This window comes from Pelodiscus sinensis, chromosome 24 (assembly GCF_049634645.1).
Source record: "Pelodiscus sinensis isolate JC-2024 chromosome 24, ASM4963464v1, whole genome shotgun sequence".
Lineage (NCBI taxonomy): Eukaryota > Metazoa > Chordata > Testudines > Trionychidae > Pelodiscus > Pelodiscus sinensis.
Genome location: NC_134734.1, coordinates 3,447,280 through 3,467,688, shown reverse-complemented (window position 1 = coordinate 3,467,688; position 20,409 = coordinate 3,447,280). Strand labels below are relative to the sequence as shown.

The window sequence follows — 20,409 nt, the reverse complement described above, 5'->3', positions numbered from 1 at the left end:
GATTTCTTTGTGGGGTGGGGACAGAAGGGAGAGGGGGGGTAAATGGGGCATCCCCGGGTGAGGAACAGATGTGCCAAAGGCTGGGGGAGGGGGGGTTTGCAGAGACATGGAGCATTGCTGGGGGGGGGCAAAAGGGAAGGGTGGAGGGGGTGGGGTACATGCCATTGGCTGGAGAAAGTAGCTTTCAGCTGCGTCACATGGGGGACAGACCTCTGCACCCTGCTGGAGGGTGTGAGAGCTGCGCTAGGGCTGTCTGTCCCTTGCTAGGTGGGGCATCTCAGGCACCTGCGGGACCATCGCCCCCTGCTGGATTCTCTGCCCTGCTTTAAGTTGCAAGGAGACTAGGGAAGAGCAGAGCAGCTAAACCAGCCTCTAGGACCCATCCATCTCGCCCCAGGAATCTCTCGGGCTACCGCCAAGGTAAGGGGCCTCCCGCAGCCTCACCTCTGGAGACTGCAGCGTCATCTTCAGATCTGCTGCTTGGGGGCCCAGTTCCCTTAATCTGACACTTTCCCCAAGCAGAAATGAAAATGCTTCCTGGTGGGGGGCCGGGCATACGTCTTGCTTCGGTCACGTGGAGTCATTTTGTTAGAATCCTAGAGCTGGCAGAGACCTCAGGGCTGTGTCTAGACTGTATCCCTTTTCCGTAAAAGGGATGCAAATTAGACACATCGCAATTGCAAATGAAGCGGGGATTTAAATCCCCCACGCTTCATTTGCATAAAAATGGCTGCCGCTTTTTTCCAGCTCGGAGCTTTGCCGGAGAAAAGCGCCAGTCTAGACGGGGATCTTTCGGAAAATAAAGCCTTTTCCGAAAGATCCCTTATTCCTCTTAAAATAAGGGATCTTTCGGGAAAGGGTTTATTTTCCGAAAGATCCGCGTCTAGACTGGTGCTTTTTTATGCCAAAGCCCCGAGCCGAAAAATGCGGCAGCCATTTTTATGCAAATGAAGCGGGGAAGATTTAAATCCCCGCTTCATTTGCAATTGCGATGTGTCTAATTTGCATCCCTTTTACGGAAAAGGGATGCAGTCTAGACACAGCCCAGGAGTCATCAAGTTCAGCCCCCTGGCCAGGGCAGGACCAATCCCAACTAAATCAACCCAGCCAGGGCTTTGTCAAGCCGAGACTTAAAAACCTCTAGGGATCCCATCCCAGTGCTTCACCTGCCTCCTAGGGAAATAGCTTTTCCTAATCTCCAATCTAGACCTCCCCCGCTGTAACTTGAGCCCATTGCTCCTTGTTCTGCATCCACCACTGCTGAGAACACCCTCTCCAGCCTCTTTGGAGCCTCCCTAGGCGGAGTGACTGGATTTACGCTGCAGTGCAGGGATGAGGGAGGAGGGGTGACTCCACTTCTCTACCAGGCCTGGAGTCACTCCAACAAGGAGCGGTTGACTCTGGATTGACTCCAGGGGGGAGCTCGGTGGGCATAGGCCAAGGTGTGTGGCAGGAACGCTTGACTTTCCAGTAGGGTCCCAGCCCCAGCTCCCTGCCGGGGGAGGGCGGCTGGCGCAGCAGTGCCTCAAGGCTGTTTAGACGAACTGTGGAAGGTCTCCAGGTTGCTGCGAGTGGCCCCTCTGGGGGCCAGCGGGCTGCCTCGTGGGAAATGCCCTGACTGCCGTTTGTGTCTGGCCACAGGTCCCCTCAACCTGGCTCCCAACACCGGCCAGGGCAGCGGAAAGTGACGTTGCATTTAGCAACCGGAAGGCAGGATGCTCCTCTCCGGGGGGCGAGCGTGTGGCTTCAGGGATCCCGGGCGGATGAGAGTTTTGAGGGGCCTAGGGCAGCATAATTTTATGGGGCCCCCTTTTGGAGAATAGAAAAAAGGCGTCCCCCTGTGCCCACTCCTCCAATAGCCCCACTCTGATCGTGTGAGCTGCCCCTCCTCATCCCCTCTTCTAACACCTCCCTCTCCAGACCTGCCCTGCCTCTCTCCTCTGGTGCTGGTTCCTCCCCTGCAGGTGTCTGCCCTTCTGCTTCACCCCCAGAATCCCCTGGCACCTGCACCTTCCCTTAGCCCTGCGCCCTCCTGGTGCCTCCCCCTTCCCTCACTGCCCCTGCACCCTTTGCCCTCCTTTTCCCTAATGCCCACCCCCTCACCACCTTCTGCCCCTCTGTGCCCTCACACGTGCCTTGCTCCATCCCTCCTTCCTCGTGCCCACCCCTTCTTTCAAGCCTTCTCCCAGCACCTCCCCCTCCCCCTTTTAGCCCCCAATGCCCTTCCCCTCTCCTCTCCCAGCATCACCCTGTCCCCCTCCCACTGACACCTCCCCTCCTGCCCTTTTCCTCACTGTCTCCACTTGGCCCCCTGGCATTTGTCTCTCCTCCACCCTGCCCCTTGGTGCCTTCCCCTTTCTTCTCCTGACCTGCCCCCCTCCCCTCAGCACAAGCCCCTTCCTCTGCCACCCATCTTCTGCCTTCCAGTTTGCAGGGCGGCCGCAGCCCCGGCCCAGGCTCCAGACAACGTGCCGGGCCACTTGGTGCAACTCTGGGCAGCGCGGTTTTAAAGTCCTGGGCCATGACATCACGTCAGGCCCAGGCATCTCCCCTCTCAGCTGTTGCGTGGCGTTTCAGCACGCCGTGCATGGGCTCCCTCGGCCCCACGTGGCCCGTACTGGCCAGCATGGGAATTTCAAGTGCAGGGCTGCCGTGCTCTGTCAAAATCCCCCGCCTCCTCCAGCAGCCAGGAAATTCCCGGTATCCCGCCTGGCTAGTCCACCCCCGGTGCTGGCACGGGGCCTATTGAAGCACAGCTGCCCGCTCGCCCTGCCTTATATCCGCCACCGGGGATCCCCCCAGGTGAAACGTCATCGACACGGGCTCGCACCCCGGCAAGCGACTTGGCCTGGTCAGTCGCTTCGCCGGGGGGGACGAGAACAACTTTGGGGAGAAGCCTAGTCCCCCGGGCGGGTCGAGAGGAGCCAGGCTCTCTGCAGAGTGACTCGAATGGGGAAGATGTTCGTGAAGCATCCTTTGTGCCTACAGTTCAGAAAAGCAAAATCCAGTGTGTGGCAGCGTTATTGCGCTGGTGGGTGGCAGGCCCATGGCTGCAAGCGGTGTTGTGGTGCTGGGTGACAGGCCCCAGCTGGCTGGGTGCAGGCGGTGTTGGGCGCCAGGCCCCGGCTGGCTGGGTGCAGGCGGTGTTGGGGGCCAGGCCCCGGCTGGCTGGGTGCAGGCGGTGTTGGGCGCCAGGCCCCGGCTGGCTGGCTGCAGGCGGTGTTGGGCGCCAGGCCCCGGCTGGCTGGCTGCAGGCGGTGTTGGGCGCCAGGCCCCGGCTGGCTGGCTGCAGGCGGTGTTGGGCGCCAGGCCCCGGCTGGCTGGCTGCAGGCGGTGTTGGGCGCCAGGCCCCGGCTGGCTGGCTGCAGGCGGTGTTGGGCGCCAGGCCCCGGCTGGCTGGCTGCAGGCGGTGTTGGGCGCCAGGCCCCGGCTGGCTGGGTGCAGGCGGTGTTGGGCGCCAGGCCCCGGCTGGCTGGGTGCAGGCGGTGTTGGGCGCCAGGCCCCGGCTGGCTGGGTGCAGGCGGTGTTGGGCGCCAGGCCCCGGCTGGCTGGGTGCAGGCGGTGTTGGGCGCCAGGCCCCGGCTGGCTGGGTGCAGGCGGTGTTGGGCGCCAGGCCCCGGCTGGCTGGCTGCAGGCGGTGTTGGGCGCCAGGCCCCGGCTGGCTGGCTGCAGGCGGTGTTGGGCGCCAGGCCCCGGCCGGCTGGCTGGCTGCAGGCGGTGTTGGGCGCCAGGCCCCGGCCGGCTGGCTGCAGGCGGTGTTGGGCGCCAGGCCCCGGCCGGCTGGCTGCAGGCGGTGTTGGGCGCCAGGCCCCGGCTGGCTGGGTGCAGGCGGTGTTGGGCGCCAGGCCCCGGCTGGCTGGGTGCAGGCGGTGTTGGGCGCCAGGCCCCGGCTGGCTGGCTGGCTGCAGGCGGTGTTGGGCGCCAGGCCCCGGCTGGCTGGCTGGCTGCAGGCGGTGTTGGGCGCCAGGCCCCGGCTGGCTGGCTGGCTGCAGGCGGTGTTGGGCGCCAGGCCCCGGCTGGCTGGCTGGCTGCAGGCGGTGTTGGGCGCCAGGCCCCGGCTGGCTGGCTGGCTGCAGGCGGTGTTGGGCGCCAGGCCCCGGCTGGCTGGCTGGCTGCAGGCGGTGTTGGGCGCCAGGCCCCGGCTGGCTGGCTGGCTGCAGGCGGTGTTGGGCGCCAGGCCCCGGCTGGCTGGCTGGCTGCAGGCGGTGTTGGGCGCCAGGCCCCGGCTGGCTGGCTGCAGGCGGTGTTGGGCGCCAGGCCCCGGCTGGCTGGCTGCAGGCGGTGTTGGGCGCCAGGCCCCGGCTGGCTGGCTGCAGGCGGTGTTGGGCGCCAGGCCCCGGCTGGCTGGGTGCAGGCGGTGTTGGGCGCCAGGCCCCGGCTGGCTGGGTGCAGGCGGTGTTGGGCGCCAGGCCCCGGCTGGCTGGCTGCAGGCGGTGTTGGGCGCCAGGCCCCGGCTGGCTGGCTGCAGGCGGTGTTGGGGGCCAGGCCCCGGCTGGCTGGCTGCAGGCGGTGTTGGGGGCCAGGCCCCGGCTGGCTGGCTGCAGGCGGTGTTGGGGGCCAGGCCCCGGCTGGCTGGCTGCAGGCGGTGTTGGGCGCCAGGCCCCGGCCGGCTGGCTGGGTGCAGGCGGTGTTGGGCGCCAGGCCCCGGCCGGCTGGCTGGCTGCAGGCGGTGTTGGGCGCCAGGCCCCGGCCGGCTGGCTGGCTGCAGGCGGTGTTGGGCGCCAGGCCCCGGCCGGCTGGCTGGCTGCAGGCGGTGTTGGGCGCCAGGCCCCGGCCGGCTGGCTGGCTGCAGGCGGTGTTGGGCGCCAGGCCCCGGCCGGCTGGCTGGCTGCAGGCGGTGTTAGGCGCCAGGCCCCGGCCGGCTGGCTGGCTGCAGGCGGTGTTAGGCGCCAGGCCCCGGCTGGCTGGCTGCAGGCGGTGTTGGGCGCCAGGCCCCGGCTGGCTGGCTGCAGGCGGTGTTGGGCGCCAGGCCCCGGCTGGCTGGCTGCAGGCGGTGTTGGGCGCCAGGCCCCGGCTGGCTGGCTGCAGGCGGTGTTGCTGGCCCGGGTGTGGAACTGGAGTAACTCAGAGCCCCTAGGACCAGTTCCCCTTTTGCTAGGCCAGCTGGAAGTGGACCGTGCACAAATCTAAGTCACTTGCTCAGCCCTGGGCTTTGCTGTGGGCGAGGATGCGGTAACGCGGCTGCCTCTTCCGGCCTCTGAGTGGCGGCTGGGGGGGGGGGTGGCAAATGATCTTTTTGGTTTATAAAACCTGTTGTTTGGTTTTCCCACTTGCTGTGGTTTCTGGCAGAGGGTTATTTGTTAGATGGTTCCTTTTCCTTTTTCATAGCGGCGGGGCCTGATGGGAGAGATTAAACATAAGAGTGGCCAGACGGGGTCAGACCAATGATCAATCCAGCCCAGTGTCCTGTCTGCCCACAGTGGCCAATGCCCCAGAGGGATGGAACAGAACAGGGAATCATCATGTGATCCCTCCCCATGTCACCCACCTCCAGAGGCACCATTCCTACCCATCCTGGCTAATAGCCACTGATGGACCTAACCCCCGTGAGTTTTATCTAGCTCTTTTAGAATCCTGTTAAAATCCTGTTCTTCACAACATCCTCTGGCAAGGAGTTCCACAGGTTTTGCACTGAGTGAAGAAAACTTCCTTTTGTTTGTTTTAAGGCTGTTTAAAATGGCAATGCAATAAAAACGGCAAAGTCTGAGTGAGTCTTCCTGTGTGTCCATCCAGCCGCTGTCTATCTGTGTCCCAGGCAGCTGTTCTGATGCTCCTGCTGCTGTCCACGCTCCTGATTTGCCACCTGCTCATTGGCTCCTGCATTATTGTCAGCGTCCTTCTACCGCACCATGGGACCAAATTCTGCCTTGGCACGAACTTGCCATGTCTCTGGGAAGTCACCTGTTTCCATCCCTCGTGCTTCCAAATCCAGGCCCTCTGGGAGCGCCTCGTTCAGGCCTCTCCCAGCTGCTGTTTCAAGTTCTCGGCAAACTCAGATGTAGTGCAAGCAACCCGCGCCTTGTTGTTACTCTTCCAACCAGGCAGCCCAGCCGTGTGATTGGTTTTCCCCACTGGAAGTGGAGATGGGTGAGTCCAGTTCTCTGGAATTTCTTCAGAATTACCTCCACTGTGCTGGTCTGGGAGCCACTTCCTTTCCCCACCCCACCTCCCCTTGCTTCCTGAAGCCAGCCCAGGGTAACTCCCCAGGATTTGACCCATTTCCCCCAGGCCTCTGGCCAGACAAAACAGCAGCAGTCAAGCTGCTCCTGTCACTTCACTATCAGCCTTGGTCATTCTCCAAGGGCAGCACTTGCGGCGCGTCCCAAGGGCAGGCCGGAGCTGGGATCCCTGTCGTGCATGAGGGAAACTGAGGCACCAGAGTGGGCCAGGAACGTGCCTTCGCTCACCTGTTTACCCTGCAGTTGTGGGCCAGGCGGAAGGTAATTTGAGGGCAAAGGGCCTGTCTGGCTGGGGCAGTTCTGGGTGAACAGGGCCGGGGGGGGGGAAGGGCGGACAGGAAAGCAGGTGGGACCCGCCGTGAACCCGGCTGCCTGCGGGGCTGAACGGGACCCCCCGGGTCAGACTCTCCCACACTCCCGGCCCTCCGGGCGATTGACACAGGCATGTGTGGGGGGTTGCACTGGGGCGCGCACACGCCCGGGCTCAGGCTCGGTGCTGGGGCCATGGCACTCGGGCTGTGCAGGCCTGGGCGGCTGATTGGCCCCCTGCTGTACTCACTGGGCCGTGCTGGGGGGTGGATTTGAGTGTCTGGAGTTCCTGGAGGTGGCGCCCCCTAGAGGGGGGTGGCCTGGGGCCCGATTTCCCAGCCCCCACAGCCTGTTCAACCCGCCCCCCCCCACTCTGGGCACCCTCTACAGGGATGTTTGCCCCACCCCAGCGGAGTGGGGTAGTCCACACACGCCTCCCCTCCCACAGCCACGCTGGAGTCAGGCCAGGTCACATGCCAACCCCTCCTTGAGCGACCACAGCCCTTCCCCCACCCCATCCCACCCCCCCCACCGGTCTCCACCCCCGCTGTGTGTGAGCAACCGTCTCCCCTTGCGCTTGCTGTGTGCCCGGCTCCTCGGCGAGATCCCCTCCCCCTGCCCTGGCCGGCCTCTGTCCCAGCCCGCTGTGAGTCCCTCTGCCCAGGCGACCGCCACCCAGGGAGCCGCCGGTCCCGTGGAAATGAGGCACCAGGTCAGCCCGAGCCACTGACTTCCTGGAGGTCGACCAACTGGCTAAGCAGCAGTTCAGCAGAAGAGGACCTGGGGATTGCAGTGGGTGAGAAGCTGGAAATAGCCTCTCCTGGTAGGTTGCGCACTTCAGCCCCTCATCATTGTCATTGCCCTCTCCAATGCGTCCATATCCTTTCTGTACCGGGACACATTACTCCAGCTGTGGCCTCACCAGCCCTGAATAAAGGGGAACAATCACTGCCCTAGATCTGCTGGCAATGCTCCTCCTAATGCACCCTAGGATGCCATTAGCAAGGGCCCCCTTTTCACTGACTTCTCCGGCTTCTGTTCCCTTCTTATGGACTCCAACGCATCCCCAGGTTCTCAGCTCATGGGGAACGTGATGCCAACCCTCCGTCACCCGCGCTGCTTCCTCGGGGCTGTTCTGGGAGCTGGGGGAGGACAGACCCACCGGCCACACCCCAAGGGCAGGCGGGCATCCTGCACATTTCTACTGCGGCTTTAGGCAATTTGCTCACCATTTCCTGCCCCATGAGCGTTTTGCACAGACAGTGACACTATGGGAGACCTACCCATGATGGTGCCAAGATCTGTCTGCAGGAGTAACATCCCAGTGGCTGTGAGCGAAGAGGAAGGGCGAATAATAAACCCCAAGTGAATGTTCTGACTGAGCATGAGCTAAAAAGTCAAAGAAAAGCCAAGGGAAGGCTCTGGAAACTGATCTAAGCAAGTCCCAGAAATAGTGATCTGTACCTCACCCCCAGGTGAGGGGGCTAGCGGGCTGGGGTGTGACTGTGGGCCACAAGTAGGGCACACTGACATACAGCACAGAGTGTGGGCTGCCCGAGTGACAACCTGCCTCTCCCATGTTCATAAAACTATGATAATACTAGGACGGTGTGAGCCCTGTGGGGGTATCATACAAAAACTCATAACCCGCTGAACATTATGGTCCTGGTGAAATACAGGGAGCAACACTTTATGAAGTTTGAAGATTCTACGGGATGGCTGTTGCTGTAATTCCGGGTAACACCTACACAATTTTCTCAGAGACAAAGGCACATGGGGCCCAGCCCTGTGTTACGGAGCTGTTGTCCAGCAGGGCAGAAGGGACAGAGGGAGGGTATTGATGGGAAATGTATATTTCCTCAGTGAAGCTCAAATCCCACCACCTTCCCAGGCTGCTTTGGCCTTTGTTAAATTAATGGACTTTGTCTGAGCTCCCACAGGGGTGGGCAGAGGCTGGAGTGGGGAGTGTTTCCCAGTGATGCAGCATTGTGAGGGGCAGGAGGGACACGGCTGGTCTCCAGCCCTACTCGCATCCTGTCCAGTGTCAGCCCCCGTCAAAGGGGAAATTCCCAGCAGGGGGTGTGAAACCAGAGCGGGGGTGTGAATGACGCGGTGCTGAGGACACAGGCTGTGGGGGATGGACACAGAGAGCGCTGGCTGCCCCCAGCTCTGTGTGCACATGGGGCTGGGTGGGGCCGGCTGGATGTGATTTCCCCAAGAGAGGTGGGAGTCCCAGGCTCTGCAGTGCACCAGCTCTAACCACTAGCCCTCACTCTCCTCCCAGCAGCCCCTTTTATAACCACAAGGACACCCTCCAGCTCATTCCTCCCCAGGGTCTCCACACGCAGGGACCCCCTGGAAAGGGTGAATCGGGGCACCCGTGATCCCAGGCTGCCCCCAAAGCCGCAGAGCGAGAGGATGTGGGGGCCAGGAGCCGGCCAGACGCCCCCTTGCACCAGGCGAGGCCTCGGAATCCTCCTCGCGCTGCTCTGCCAGGGTAAGAGCCGCAGGGAGCCGGGGGCAGGAATCCCGCAGCGCCGGGGAGAGACCCAGGACTCCTGGCTTCAGACGCCTTCCTGCACCAGAGCTGAGACTGTCAGATACAGGACGGTGTGAGGGGCACGGGCAGAGTGGGGGGCTGTGGGTTAAGGTAGAGGGGCACTGGGAGAGCTGAGGGTTGGGAGTCAGGATTGAGGGGCACTGGCAGAGCTGGGAGCTGTGGGCAGGGGTTGAGAGGCACTGGCAGAGCTGGGGGCTGTGGGTCGGGGTTGGGGGGGTACTGGCAGGGCTGGGGGCTGTGGGTCGGGATCCAGGGGTACTACCAGTGCTCGTCTGTTCCCCTGCAGCCCAGCTCTCCCAGGGGCAGGTCTATCGGATCCAGGTGGCGCCCCATGTCACGGTGCAGCAGGGCCTCTGCGTGCTGCTCCCCTGCCATTTCACAGCCGATTTCGAGTCCCCCGGGCCTCTCTACAAATACTGGTTCCTTGAAGGTGCCGACAAAGATCACGGTGTGCCTGTGGCCAGCACCAACCCGGACAGGCCCCCACAGGAGTCCAGGGGTCGGATCCGCCTGGCTGGGGAGGCCGAGGACGACTGCTCCTTGATCATCAGCGACGTGCGGGCTGACGACAGGAGGCGCTACTACTTCCGCTTCGAGAAGGGAGAGAGCAAATACAGCTACCTGGAGTTCCAGCTGCTGGTGAACGTCACAGGTGCAGCAGGGGCCCCAGTAATACTGAGTTTGGCTATGCCCAGTGGTGGGGAGTTCCATGGCTCAGTCCCCAAAATACCCAGTGGCAGGGAGTTTCAAAGGTTACCCCAATAATACCCAGTGGCAGGGAGGTCCATGGGTTAGCTTCAATAATATCCAGCAGCAGGGAGTTCCAGGGATTCACCACAGTAATTCCCACAGGGCTGAATCTTAATGGTTTCTCCTGCCTAGAGCTGAGGGACCAGCCAGTCCTGAGGGTCCCTGAGGTGCTGAAGCCTGGGCAGCCAGTGAATGTGACCTGCCAGGCTCCAGGCACCTGCTCTGGGACCCCTCCCCAAATCACCTGGACAGGAGGGTTCGACTCCACGGCCATGGACGTCTCAGAGCCCCAGGGGAACGGCAGTGTCTCCTTCAGCTCCGTGCTCCACTTCACGCCCACCCTGGCGCACGATGGCAAAGAGCTCGGCTGCACCGTCACGTATCCTGCGGTCGGGGTGTCCACCCGCCGAGCCCTCCGGCTCCACGTTGACTGTGAGTTGCCCCGTGCAGCTCCGTGAAGGGAGTGGGGGCTAGTGGTTACACAGAGAGGCAGGACTCCTGGGTTCTATGCCTGGCAATGTGAGGGGAGTGGGGGCTAGGTGTTAGGGAGGGGGTGGAGTGGAGAACCAGGAGGGCATTGGGGTCGCAGGAGGCAGATCCCCCACACGCCCTGTGTCCTGTTGCAGACGTGCCAGAGCTACTGCCGGGGGGAACTGCACGGTGTGGGGCAGCGGGCCCGGGGGGGCGGCCACGTGCTATTGCGCGGCCGATGGGAACCCCCCGCCCCACCTCCAGTGGCACTTGCCCAGCCGCACCCGCCCCAGGGACATCGAGGGCCCTGAGCTGTGGGCCAAGTCCTGTGCGCGAGGCCGGGCCGTGAGCGGGGAGCTGCAGGGCCCGGCCGGGGCCCTGGCCAACGTGTTCTGTGCCACCGCCAAAGCCCACGGGCTGAGTTGGAAAGGGTTACAGGTCACGGTTGAGGGGCACTGGCAAACCTGGGGGCTGTGGGTTACGGTTTTGGGGGCACTAGCAGAGCTAGGGGCTGTGGGTCGTGATTGGGGGGCACTGGCAGAGCTGGGGGCTGTGGGTCAGGGTTGGGGGGGGTACTGGCAGAGCTGGGGGCTGTGGGTCAGGATCCAGGGGTACTACCAGTGCTCGTCTGTTCCCCTGCAGCCCAGCTCTCCCAGGGGCAGGTCTATCGGATCCAGGTGGCGCCCCATGTCACGGTGCAGCAGGGCCTCTGCGTGCTGCTCCCCTGCCATTTCACAGCCGATTTCGAGTCCCCCGGGCCTCTCTACAAATACTGGTTCGTTGAAGGCACCGACAAAGATCACGGTGTGCCTGTGGCCAGCACCAACCCGGACAGGCCCCCACAGGAGTCCAGGGGTCGGATCCGCCTGGCTGGGGAGGCCGAGGACGACTGCTCCCTGATCATCAGCGACGTGCGGGCTGACGACAGGAGGCGCTACTACTTCCGCTTCGAGAAGGGAGAGAGCAAATACAGCTACCTGGAGTTCCAGCTGCTGGTGAACGTCACAGGTGCAGCAGGGGCCCCAGTAATACTGAGTTTGGCTATGCCCAGTGGTGGGGAGTTCCATGGTTCAGTCCCCAAAATACCCAGTGGCAGGGAGTTTCAAAGGTTACCCCAATAATACCCAGTGGCAGGGAGGTCCATGGGTTAGCTTCAATAATATCCAGCAGCAGGGAGTTCCAGGGATTCACCACAGTAATTCCCACAGGGCTGAATCTTAATGGTTTCTCCTGCCTAGAGCTGAGGGACCAGCCAGTCCTGAGGGTCCCTGAGGTGCTGAAGCCCGGGCAGCCAGTGAATGTGACCTGCCAGGCTCCGGGCACCTGCTCTGGGACCCCTCCTCAAATCACCTGGACAGGAGGGTTCGACTCCACGGCCATGGACGTCTCAGAGCCCCAGGGGAACGGCAGCGTCTCCTACAGCTCCGTGCTCCACTTCACGCCCACCCTGGCTCACGATGGCACAGAGCTCGGCTGCACCGTCACGTACCCTGCGGTCGGGGTGTCCACCCGCCGAGCCCTCCGGCTCCACGTTGACTGTGAGTTGCCCCGTGCAGCTCCATGAAGGGAGTGGGGGCTAGTGGTTACACAGAGAGGCAGGACTCCTGGGTTCTATGCCTGGCAATGTGAGGGGAGTGGGGGCTAGGTGTTAGGGAGGGGGTGGAGTGGAGAACCAGGAGGGCATTGGGGTCGCAGGAGGCAGATCCCCCACACGCCCTGTGTCCCGTTGCAGACGTGCCAGAGCTACTGCCAGGGGGAACTGCACGGTGTGGGGCAGCGGGCCCGGGGGGGCGGCCACGTGCTATTGCGCGGCCGATGGGAACCCCCCGCCCCACCTCCAGTGGCACTTGCCCAGCCGCACCCACCCCAGGGACATCGAGGGCCCTGAGCTGCGGGCCAAGTCCTGGGCGCGAGGCCGGGCCGTGAGCGGGGAGCTGCAGGGCCCGGCCGGGGCCCTGGCCAACGTGTTCTGTGCCACCGCCAAAGCCCACGGGCTGAGTTGGAAAGGGTTACAGGTCACGGTTGAGGGGCACTGGCAAACCTGGGGGCTGTGGGTTACGGTTTTGGGGGCACTAGCAGAGCTAGGGGCTGTGGGTCGTGATTGGGGGGCACTGGTAGAGCTGGGGGCTGTGGATTGTGGTTGAGGGGCACTGGCAGAGCTGGGGGCTGTGGGTCGCGATTGGGGGGCACTGGTAGAGCTGGGGGCTGTGGATTGTGGTTGAGGGGCACTAGCAGAGCTAGGGGCTGTGGGTCGCGATTGGGGGGCACTGGTAGAGCTGGGGGCTGTGGATTGTGGTTGAGGGGCACTGGCAGAGCTGGGGGCTGTGGGTCAGGGTTGGGGGGGTACTGGCAGAGCTGGGGGCTGTGGGTCAGGATCCGGGGGTACTAGGAGTGCTTGTCTGTTCCCCTGCAGTCCAGCTCTCCCAGGGGCAGGTCTATCGGATCCAGGTGGCGCCCCATGTCACGGTGCAGCAGGGCCTCTGCGTGCTGCTCCCCTGCCATTTCACAGCCGATTTCGAGTCCCCCGGGCCTCTCTACAAATACTGGTTCCTTGAAGGCGCCGACAAAGATCACGGTGTGCCTGTGGCCAGCACCAACCCGGACAGGCCCCCACAGGAGTCCAGGGGTCGGATCCGCCTGGCTGGGGAGGCCGAGGACGACTGCTCCCTGAGCATCAGCGACGTGCGGGCTGAGGACAGGAGGCGCTACTACTTCCGCTTCGAGAAGGGAGAGAGCAAATACAGCTACCTGGAGTTCCAGCTGCTGGTGAACGTCACAGGTGCAGCAGGGGCCCCAGTAATACTGAGTTTGGCTATGCCCAGTGGCGGGGAGTTCCATGGTTCAGTCCCCAAAATACCCAGTGGCGGGGAGTTTCAAAGGTTACCCCAATAATACCCAGTGGCAGGGAGGTCCATGGGTTAGCTTCAATAATATCCAGCAGCAGGGAGTTCCAGGGATTCACCACAGTAATTCCCACAGGGCTGAATCTTAATGGTTTCTCCTGCCTAGAGCTGAGGGACCAGCCAGTCCTGAGGGTCCCTGAGGTGCTGAAGCCTGGGCAGCCAGTGAATGTGACCTGCCAGGCTCCGGGCACCTGCTCTGGGACCCCTCCTCAAATCACCTGGACAGGAGGGTTCGACTCCACGGCCATGGACGTCTCAGAGCCCCAGGGGAACGGCAGCGTCTCCTACAGCTCCGTGCTCCACTTCACGCCCACCCTGGCGCACGATGGCAAAGAGCTCGGCTGCACCGTCACGTACCCTGCGGTCGGGGTGTCCACCCGCCGAGCCCTCCGGCTCCACGTCGACTGTGAGTTGCCCCGTGCAGCTCCGTGAAGGGAGTGGGGGCTAGTGGTTACACAGAGAGGCAGGACTCCTGGGTTCTATGCCTGGCAATGTGAGGGGAGTGGGGGCTAGGTGTTAGGGAGGGGGTGGAGCGGAGAACCAGGAGGGCATTGGGGTCGCAGGAGGCAGATCCCCCACACGCCCTGTGTCCTGTTGCAGACGTGCCAGAGCTACTGCCGGGGGGAACTGCACGGTGTGGGGCAGCGGGCCTGGGGGGGCGGCCACGTGCTATTGCGCGGCCGATGGGAACCCCCCGCCCCACCTCCAGTGGCACTTGCCCAGCCGCACCCACCCCAGGGACATCGAGGGCCCTGAGCTGCGGGCCAAGTCCTGGGCGCGAGGCCGGGCCGTGAGCGGGGAGCTGCAGGGCCCGTCCGGGGCCCTGGCCAACGTGTTCTGTGCCACCGCCAAAGCCCACGGGCTGAGTTGGAAAGGGTTACAGGTCACGGTTGAGGGGCACTGGCAAACCTGGGGGCTGTGGGTTACGGTTTTGGGGGCACTAGCAGAGCTAGGGGCTGTGGGTCGTGATTGGGGGGCACTGGTAGAGCTGGGGGCTGTGGATTGTGGTTGAGGGGCACTGGCAGAGCTGGGGGCTGTGGGTCGCGATTGGGGGGCACTGGTAGAGCTGGGGGCTGTGGATTGTGGTTGAGGGGCACTAGCAGAGCTAGGGGCTGTGGGTCGCGATTGGGGGGCACTGGTAGAGCTGGGGGCTGTGGATTGTGGTTGAGGGGCACTGGCAGAGCTGGGGGCTGTGGGTCAGGGTTGGGGGGGTACTGGCAGAGCTGGGGGCTGTGGGTCAGGATCCGGGGGTACTAGGAGTGCTTGTCTGTTCCCCTGCAGTCCAGCTCTCCCAGGGGCAGGTCTATCGGATCCAGGTGGCGCCCCATGTCACGGTGCAGCAGGGCCTCTGCGTGCTGCTCCCCTGCCATTTCACAGCCGATTTCGAGTCCCCCGGGCCTCTCTACAAATACTGGTTCCTTGAAGGCGCCGACAAAGATCACGGTGTGCCTGTGGCCAGCACCAACCCGGACAGGCCCCCACAGGAGTCCAGGGGTCGGATCCGCCTGGCTGGGGAGGCCGAGGACGACTGCTCCCTGATCATCAGCGACGTGCGGGCTGACGACAGGAGGCACTACTACTTCCGCTTCGAGAAGGGAGAGAGCAAATACAGCTACCTGGAGTTCCAGCTGCTGGTGAACGTCACAGGTGCAGCAGGGGCCCCAGTAATACTGAGTTTGGCTATGCCCAGTGGCGGGGAGTTCCATGGCTCAGTCCTGAAAATACCCAGTGGCAGGGAGGTTCAAAGTTTACCCCAATAATACCCAGTGGCAGGGAGGTCCATGGGTTAGCTTCAATAATATCCAGCAGCAGGGAGTTCCAGGGATTCACCACAGTAATTCCCACAGGGCTGAATCTTAATGGTTTCTCCTGCCTAGAGCTGACGGAGCAGCCAGTCCTGAGGGTCCCTGAGGTGCTGAAGCCCGGGCAGCCAGTGAATGTGACCTGCCAGGCTCCAGGCACCTGCTCTGGGACCCCTCCTCAAATCACCTGGACAGGAGGGTTCGACTCCGCGGCCATGGACGTCTCAGAGCCCCAGGGGAATGGCAGCGTCTCCTACAGCTCCGTGCTCCACTTCACGCCCACCCTGGCGCACGATGGCAAAGAGCTCGGCTGCACCGTCACATACCCTGAGGTCGGGCTGTCCACCCGCCGAGCCCTCCGGCTCCACGTCGGCTGTGAGTCTCCCTGTGCAGCTCCGTGAAGGAAGTGGGGGTTAGTGGTTACACAGACAGGGAGGACTCCTGGGTTCTCTGCCTGGCAATGTGAGGGCAGTGGGGGCTAGTGGTTGGGGAGGGGGTGGATCTGAGAGCCAGGAAGTCAGTGGGGTCCCAGGAGGCAAATCCCCCACACGCCCTGTGTCCTGTTGCAGACGCGCCGGAGCTGCTGCCGGGAGGGAACTGCACGATGCGGGGCAGCGGGCCCGGGGGGGCGACCACATGTTACTGTGCGGCCGAGGGGAACCCCCCACCCCACCTCCAGTGGCGCCTGCCCAACCGCGCCGTCCCCGGAGACTTCGAGGGCCCTGAGCTGCGGGCCAAGTCCTGGGCACAAGGCCCGGCCGTGAGCGGGGAGCTGCAGGGCCCGGCTGGGGCCCTGACCAACGTGTCCTGCGCCGCTGCCAACGCCCATGGGCAGAGCCAGGCCGAGCTGCCCCTCGTGCCTGCAGGTACCTGGGACCCGTGGGAGTGGGGGGCGGGTCCCTGCTACCATAATTACCCACATGTACACCCCAGCCTGGGTATATGCTGCATTGCAGGTGCAGCGGGGTGGTAGGAGCTGGCATGGGGTGTACTCCTGTCATAATTACACTCATACACAGTCGTGTCTGCCAGTACCGTAATTACTCTGCTACGCAGATTGGCCGTGAAGGGAGTGGGGGCTAGTGGTTATGGAGAGAGGCAGGACTCCTGGGTTCTTTGCTTGGCAAAGTGAGGGGAGTGGGGTCTAGTGGTTGGGGAGGGGGTGGAGCCAAGAGCCAGGAGGTCAGTGGGGTCCTAGGAGGCAAATCCCCCACATGCCCTCTGTCCCTCGGGAGACGCACCTGAGCACTTGATAGGGGAGAACTACTCGGTGTGGGGCAGTGGGCGGGGGGGTGGCTACGTGTTACTGCGCGGCCGAGGGGAACTCCCCTCCCCGCCTCCAGTGGCTCCGAGGGCCCCGAGCTGCAGGCCAAGTCCTGGTTGGGAGACCAAGCCGAGAGCGGGGAGCTTCAGGGCCTGGCCAAAGTGTCCTGTGCTGCCGCTAATGCCCACGGGCAGAGCCTGGCCAATCTGCCCCTCGTGCCTGCAGGGACCAGGACCCGAGGGAGCAGGTGTGGGGGCCCCTGCTACCGCAATTACTCACATATACACCCCAGCCTGGGTATAAGCTGCAGGGCTGAGGCGACTGGGTGGTGGGGGCTGGCATGGGGCATCCTGCTGTTATAATTATGCTCATACACATTCATGTCTGCTAGTACCGTAATTACTCTGCTACACAGATTAGCCTAAATATAATTTGCCTTTTATTTATTATAGACTGAGATTGGGGTTGGGGTTACCGTATATTCTCAAACCCAAGTAGAAGCCACCCCCAACTTACCTCAGGGCCAGGGGAACCCAGGAAGCAGGGGGTAGCTAGTGAGCTCTTACCGTATTTTCTTAGATATACACCATGCCCCTGCCCAATGTCTCTGAGGGGAGGGGACAATAGCACCTTCCCCCCATGCATGAGCAGGATGTAGCTAACTGTAATTACCCTCATACACATGCTTCCCCATGCCCTGCTTGACGCCATTCATCCCACTTCTCACACCAACAGTGTCCGTGTCTCTCCTCAGGTGATGGCAATTTCCTGCTTAGAGTCTGCAGTGGAGTCATTGGCGGCATTTTACTCCTCTTGATGCTGGTGATCATGGCCTGCAAGGTAGCTAGAGGCAAATGAGGGCAGACAGACCAAGAGAACTGGCCGAGGAGGACTGAGGGTGGTGAATCCATTAACACACAGGGAGATACCCGTGGAAAACAGGGAACTGAGAAGGGATTGGCTGCTGCTCTCCTGTAGCATGAGGCTCCTCTAAGACAGAATTAGCCTACAGACTTTCTGCCACTGGGTAGTAGCAGGGATAACCTGTGGAACTCCATGCTACCAGATATTATCAAATTTAACCCATAGGATCCCCTGTCACTAAATGATAGAATCCTTAACCCATGGGACTCCCTGCCACTGGGGATTGGTTGCATTAACCTCTAGGACTCCAGGGCTGTGGGAACTGAGCTAAAGCTTTTCACTTCTGCAGGAAAGACACAAAAGAGGGTCCTTCAAGCTACGACAACAGAGGCAATGGGGAGAAGCCCAGCAAGGCGAAGAAAGAGGAGCAGTTCAACTAGTACAAGGCCAGTACAGGGGGAGAGGTGGGGAACACTAGGGCTGCGGGCCTCTACACATGCCTTCCCTGGATGGGTGGGGGCTCTCCCCTGGCAGGTAGGGCTGGCCCCAGTGCCCCAGCGCAGCACTGGGGGGCGCTGTGCTGCCGTTGTTCTCCCTGAGATACTGGCCAGAGCCTTCCAGTGCTGTTGGTAACCAGATGTCTCCTCTGTTTATCAGAGTTTGGGGGTCATGGATCTGGCTGATATTGCCGGATTCCCAGATAGTTAATGGTATTTGCCTTCCAAACAGCCATGCTGGTGCCCTAGATACATTAGTCTTCCTTCCTGCCCCTGGCTTCAGCTTGACACTTAATAAGCTGTCCCCATGCGGTGTTGTATGGGGCCGTTCCCCAGATGCTCCACCCCAGAAGTAGCTGCACCTAAGACACTGTGTGAACCAACCCTTCCTTTTTGCAGAGCTGAGCACTGATGACTATGAGAACAGAGAGCAAGTGGAAAATGATGAGAATTTAGCAGAAGGAGGAGATGGAGCCTAATAGAGTATTGGCAATTGGCAGACACATTTGCCATCTGACCACATCTACTCCAATGTCTCACCCTAGAGCGGGAGTGGACGAGCTGACAGTGCTTCTATTTAAGCAAGTGCTTGTATCACCCCATGCTTTCTTTTGAAATCCTGAGAGCCATCCTTACTGTTTTGCCCCAAGTCAATGATGGATTTTACTGTAAAATGTTTCAGAATACATGGATCTGCTTTTGTACTTTCAGTGCATTCACAGTGGCTTGATTATATTATAATACTGAGTTTAATCTGCAAGACTCCCTGCCACTGGCTATTAGCATCGTTAAATTCTGGAACCCCCTGCCAATAGCTATTAACAAGACTTCCCGCCATGCTGTATCAATTGGACTTGTCTGCATTCCTCCCTGCCTCTGGGAATTAGAGGGGTTAACCCCTGGGATTCCCTGCTTCTTGCTATTTGGGGAGTTAGCCTGCAGGACTGCCTGCCACTGGGGATCAGTAGATTTATCTCCAGAGGAGGGGGGGCACTCATATCAGTGTTAAACCAAAGAACTCACAGCCACCACCCTCCCCATGGTTTATGAAAATAGATGTATGAATAAGCGTGACTTGAAGGCAAAATCAATCACATGATGTAGCATTTTTAAAGCTACGATCTGCTGCATGTCCATATTCACTTTCTGTGCAGGGATCTTTCTTGTGTGAGGAGTTGGAAAAGTGAAGTGTGAATCTGGGTCAATCTAGACATTGGCGTGTGAGCCAGTAGTGGCACTGGAGAACTCAATGGCCCAGTGCTCAAGATCACAGTCTGTCAATGGGCTTGTTTTTCCTGTAAGCCTGTTTTGGAATTGGCTCTACAAAGGCCTGTGGCCAGGCCAGCTGATGCTGGAACCCATTCTGGGTCTGGTACTTTCCAACTCAAGATGAGACAAGTTTGGACTGAACACAAAGAATTCCTGCCTTGCGCAAAGAGGTAGAAAGGGGGGAATAGGGGCAGTGGCCAGATTACATGAGACCCCCGATTTACCCCCCAAGAAGCCAGTTGGGAATATCTAAGATTGAAGAGTGGTCAGAACTGGGCCCAACCCAGGTGGTTTCCCAGCTGGTGAGAGAATCCGATTAGAACAAGTCTCAGGGTGAGAATTTGCATGTCACAAATAACGTCCCTTGATCTGAGTGTTTCACTTGCAACCACTTAGGTCTGACCTTTTAAACTTAATAAAACCCTTTGTTCTTTATCAGGCCTTTCGTAAACAATTGCTTATAAGGGCAACAAAAATGATGAGGGGTTTGGAGCGGGTCTCATATGACGAGAGATTAAAAAGACTTGGACTTTTCAGCTTAGAAAACAGCAGCCTCAGGGGGATATGACAGAGGTCTCCATGACTGCCCTGGAGAAAGTGAATGAGGAAAAGTGATTTACTTGTTTCCAGAATAAAAGAACGAAGGGTCACCAAATGAAATCAATAGGCAGCAGGTTTCAAACAAACAAAAGGAAGTTTTTCTGCACGCAGCACAGCCAACCTGTGGAACTCCTCGCCAGAGGATGTTGTGAAGACCTGGACTTTAACAGGGTTCGAAAAAGAGCTAGCTACATTCATGGAGGTTAGGTTCATCAATGGCTATTAGCCAGGATGGGTAGCAGTGGTGTCCCTAGCCTCTGTTTCTCTGGAAGTGGGTGACAGGTGGGAATCACATGGTGATTCCTGTTCTGTTCACTCCCTCCTGGGCATCTGGCACAGGCCACTGTGGGCAGACAGGACACTGGGCTACATGGACCTTTGGTCTGACCCAGTCTGGCCGCTCTTATGTTCTGATGTTACCTGGGGGGAGCAACCACTGTGCGTATCTCCTGTTGATTGATAAAGGGGGCTGAGCTTATGAGCGTTCTCTGGGTACAGCTTTTACTCATGGAACTCAGATTTATTTGGGGTTTGGTCCCTTTGGGGCTGTGTTCCTGGGAGCGGTCAACAGCCTTGCAGCTGAGCTGTCCAGGAGCGAGCCGGTTCACTGTCTGTATTGCTCTTCTGGGGGGCAGTTACCCCAACTCTTTGCCTGGGTTGGGGGACACACCAACGAATCCCAAGCTGGTGATCCAACCCATCACACCCCTGTCTAAGGACACTTCACTCAGGACCCTTTTTAGATTGGTGACCTAAAAGAGCCCATGAACCCCCCTCCCCCAGCAATGAGCCCCAATGTCCCTACCAACCCCTCTGCCCCCTTTCGCATGGAGATTAAGCTCCTGTTGGCCAAGCGGCCTGGCTGGGGCATTTCGAAGCGGTGACCTTCGTCTGTTTCAGCACCGACAGCAAGGAACCGGTGGCACCCTAAGCCCAACGTG

The 20,409-nt window shown here is 60.9% G+C and overlaps 1 protein-coding gene across 8 annotated transcripts; it reads left to right on the top strand.

Annotated features, from left to right (window-relative positions):
• Positions 1 to 62: 62 nt before the first annotated feature.
• LOC102448662 (uncharacterized) lies at positions 63 to 19,317 on the top strand. Of its 8 annotated transcripts, none has more exons than XM_075907861.1 (16): positions 66 to 420; positions 5,734 to 6,440; positions 7,153 to 7,311; positions 8,822 to 8,985; positions 9,335 to 9,700; positions 9,931 to 10,230; positions 10,912 to 11,277; positions 11,508 to 11,807; positions 12,683 to 13,048; positions 13,279 to 13,578; positions 14,454 to 14,819; positions 15,050 to 15,349; positions 15,544 to 15,840; positions 16,993 to 17,078; positions 17,452 to 17,548; positions 17,999 to 19,317. In XM_075907861.1, exons 4-16 carry the CDS (start codon positions 8,907 to 8,909, stop codon positions 18,076 to 18,078), a joined length of 3,303 nt encoding a protein of 1,100 aa, XP_075763976.1. In that variant the 5' UTR covers positions 66 to 420; positions 5,734 to 6,440; positions 7,153 to 7,311; positions 8,822 to 8,906; the 3' UTR covers positions 18,079 to 19,317. The 8 variants fall into 8 exon arrangements, with proteins under 8 accessions (XP_075763972.1, XP_075763970.1, XP_075763971.1 ...); XM_075907860.1 differs by having other exon boundaries at positions 67 to 420; positions 7,168 to 7,311; positions 8,773 to 8,985; XM_075907858.1 differs by having other exon boundaries at positions 67 to 420; positions 8,773 to 8,985.
• Positions 19,318 to 20,409: the final 1,092 nt, after the last annotated feature.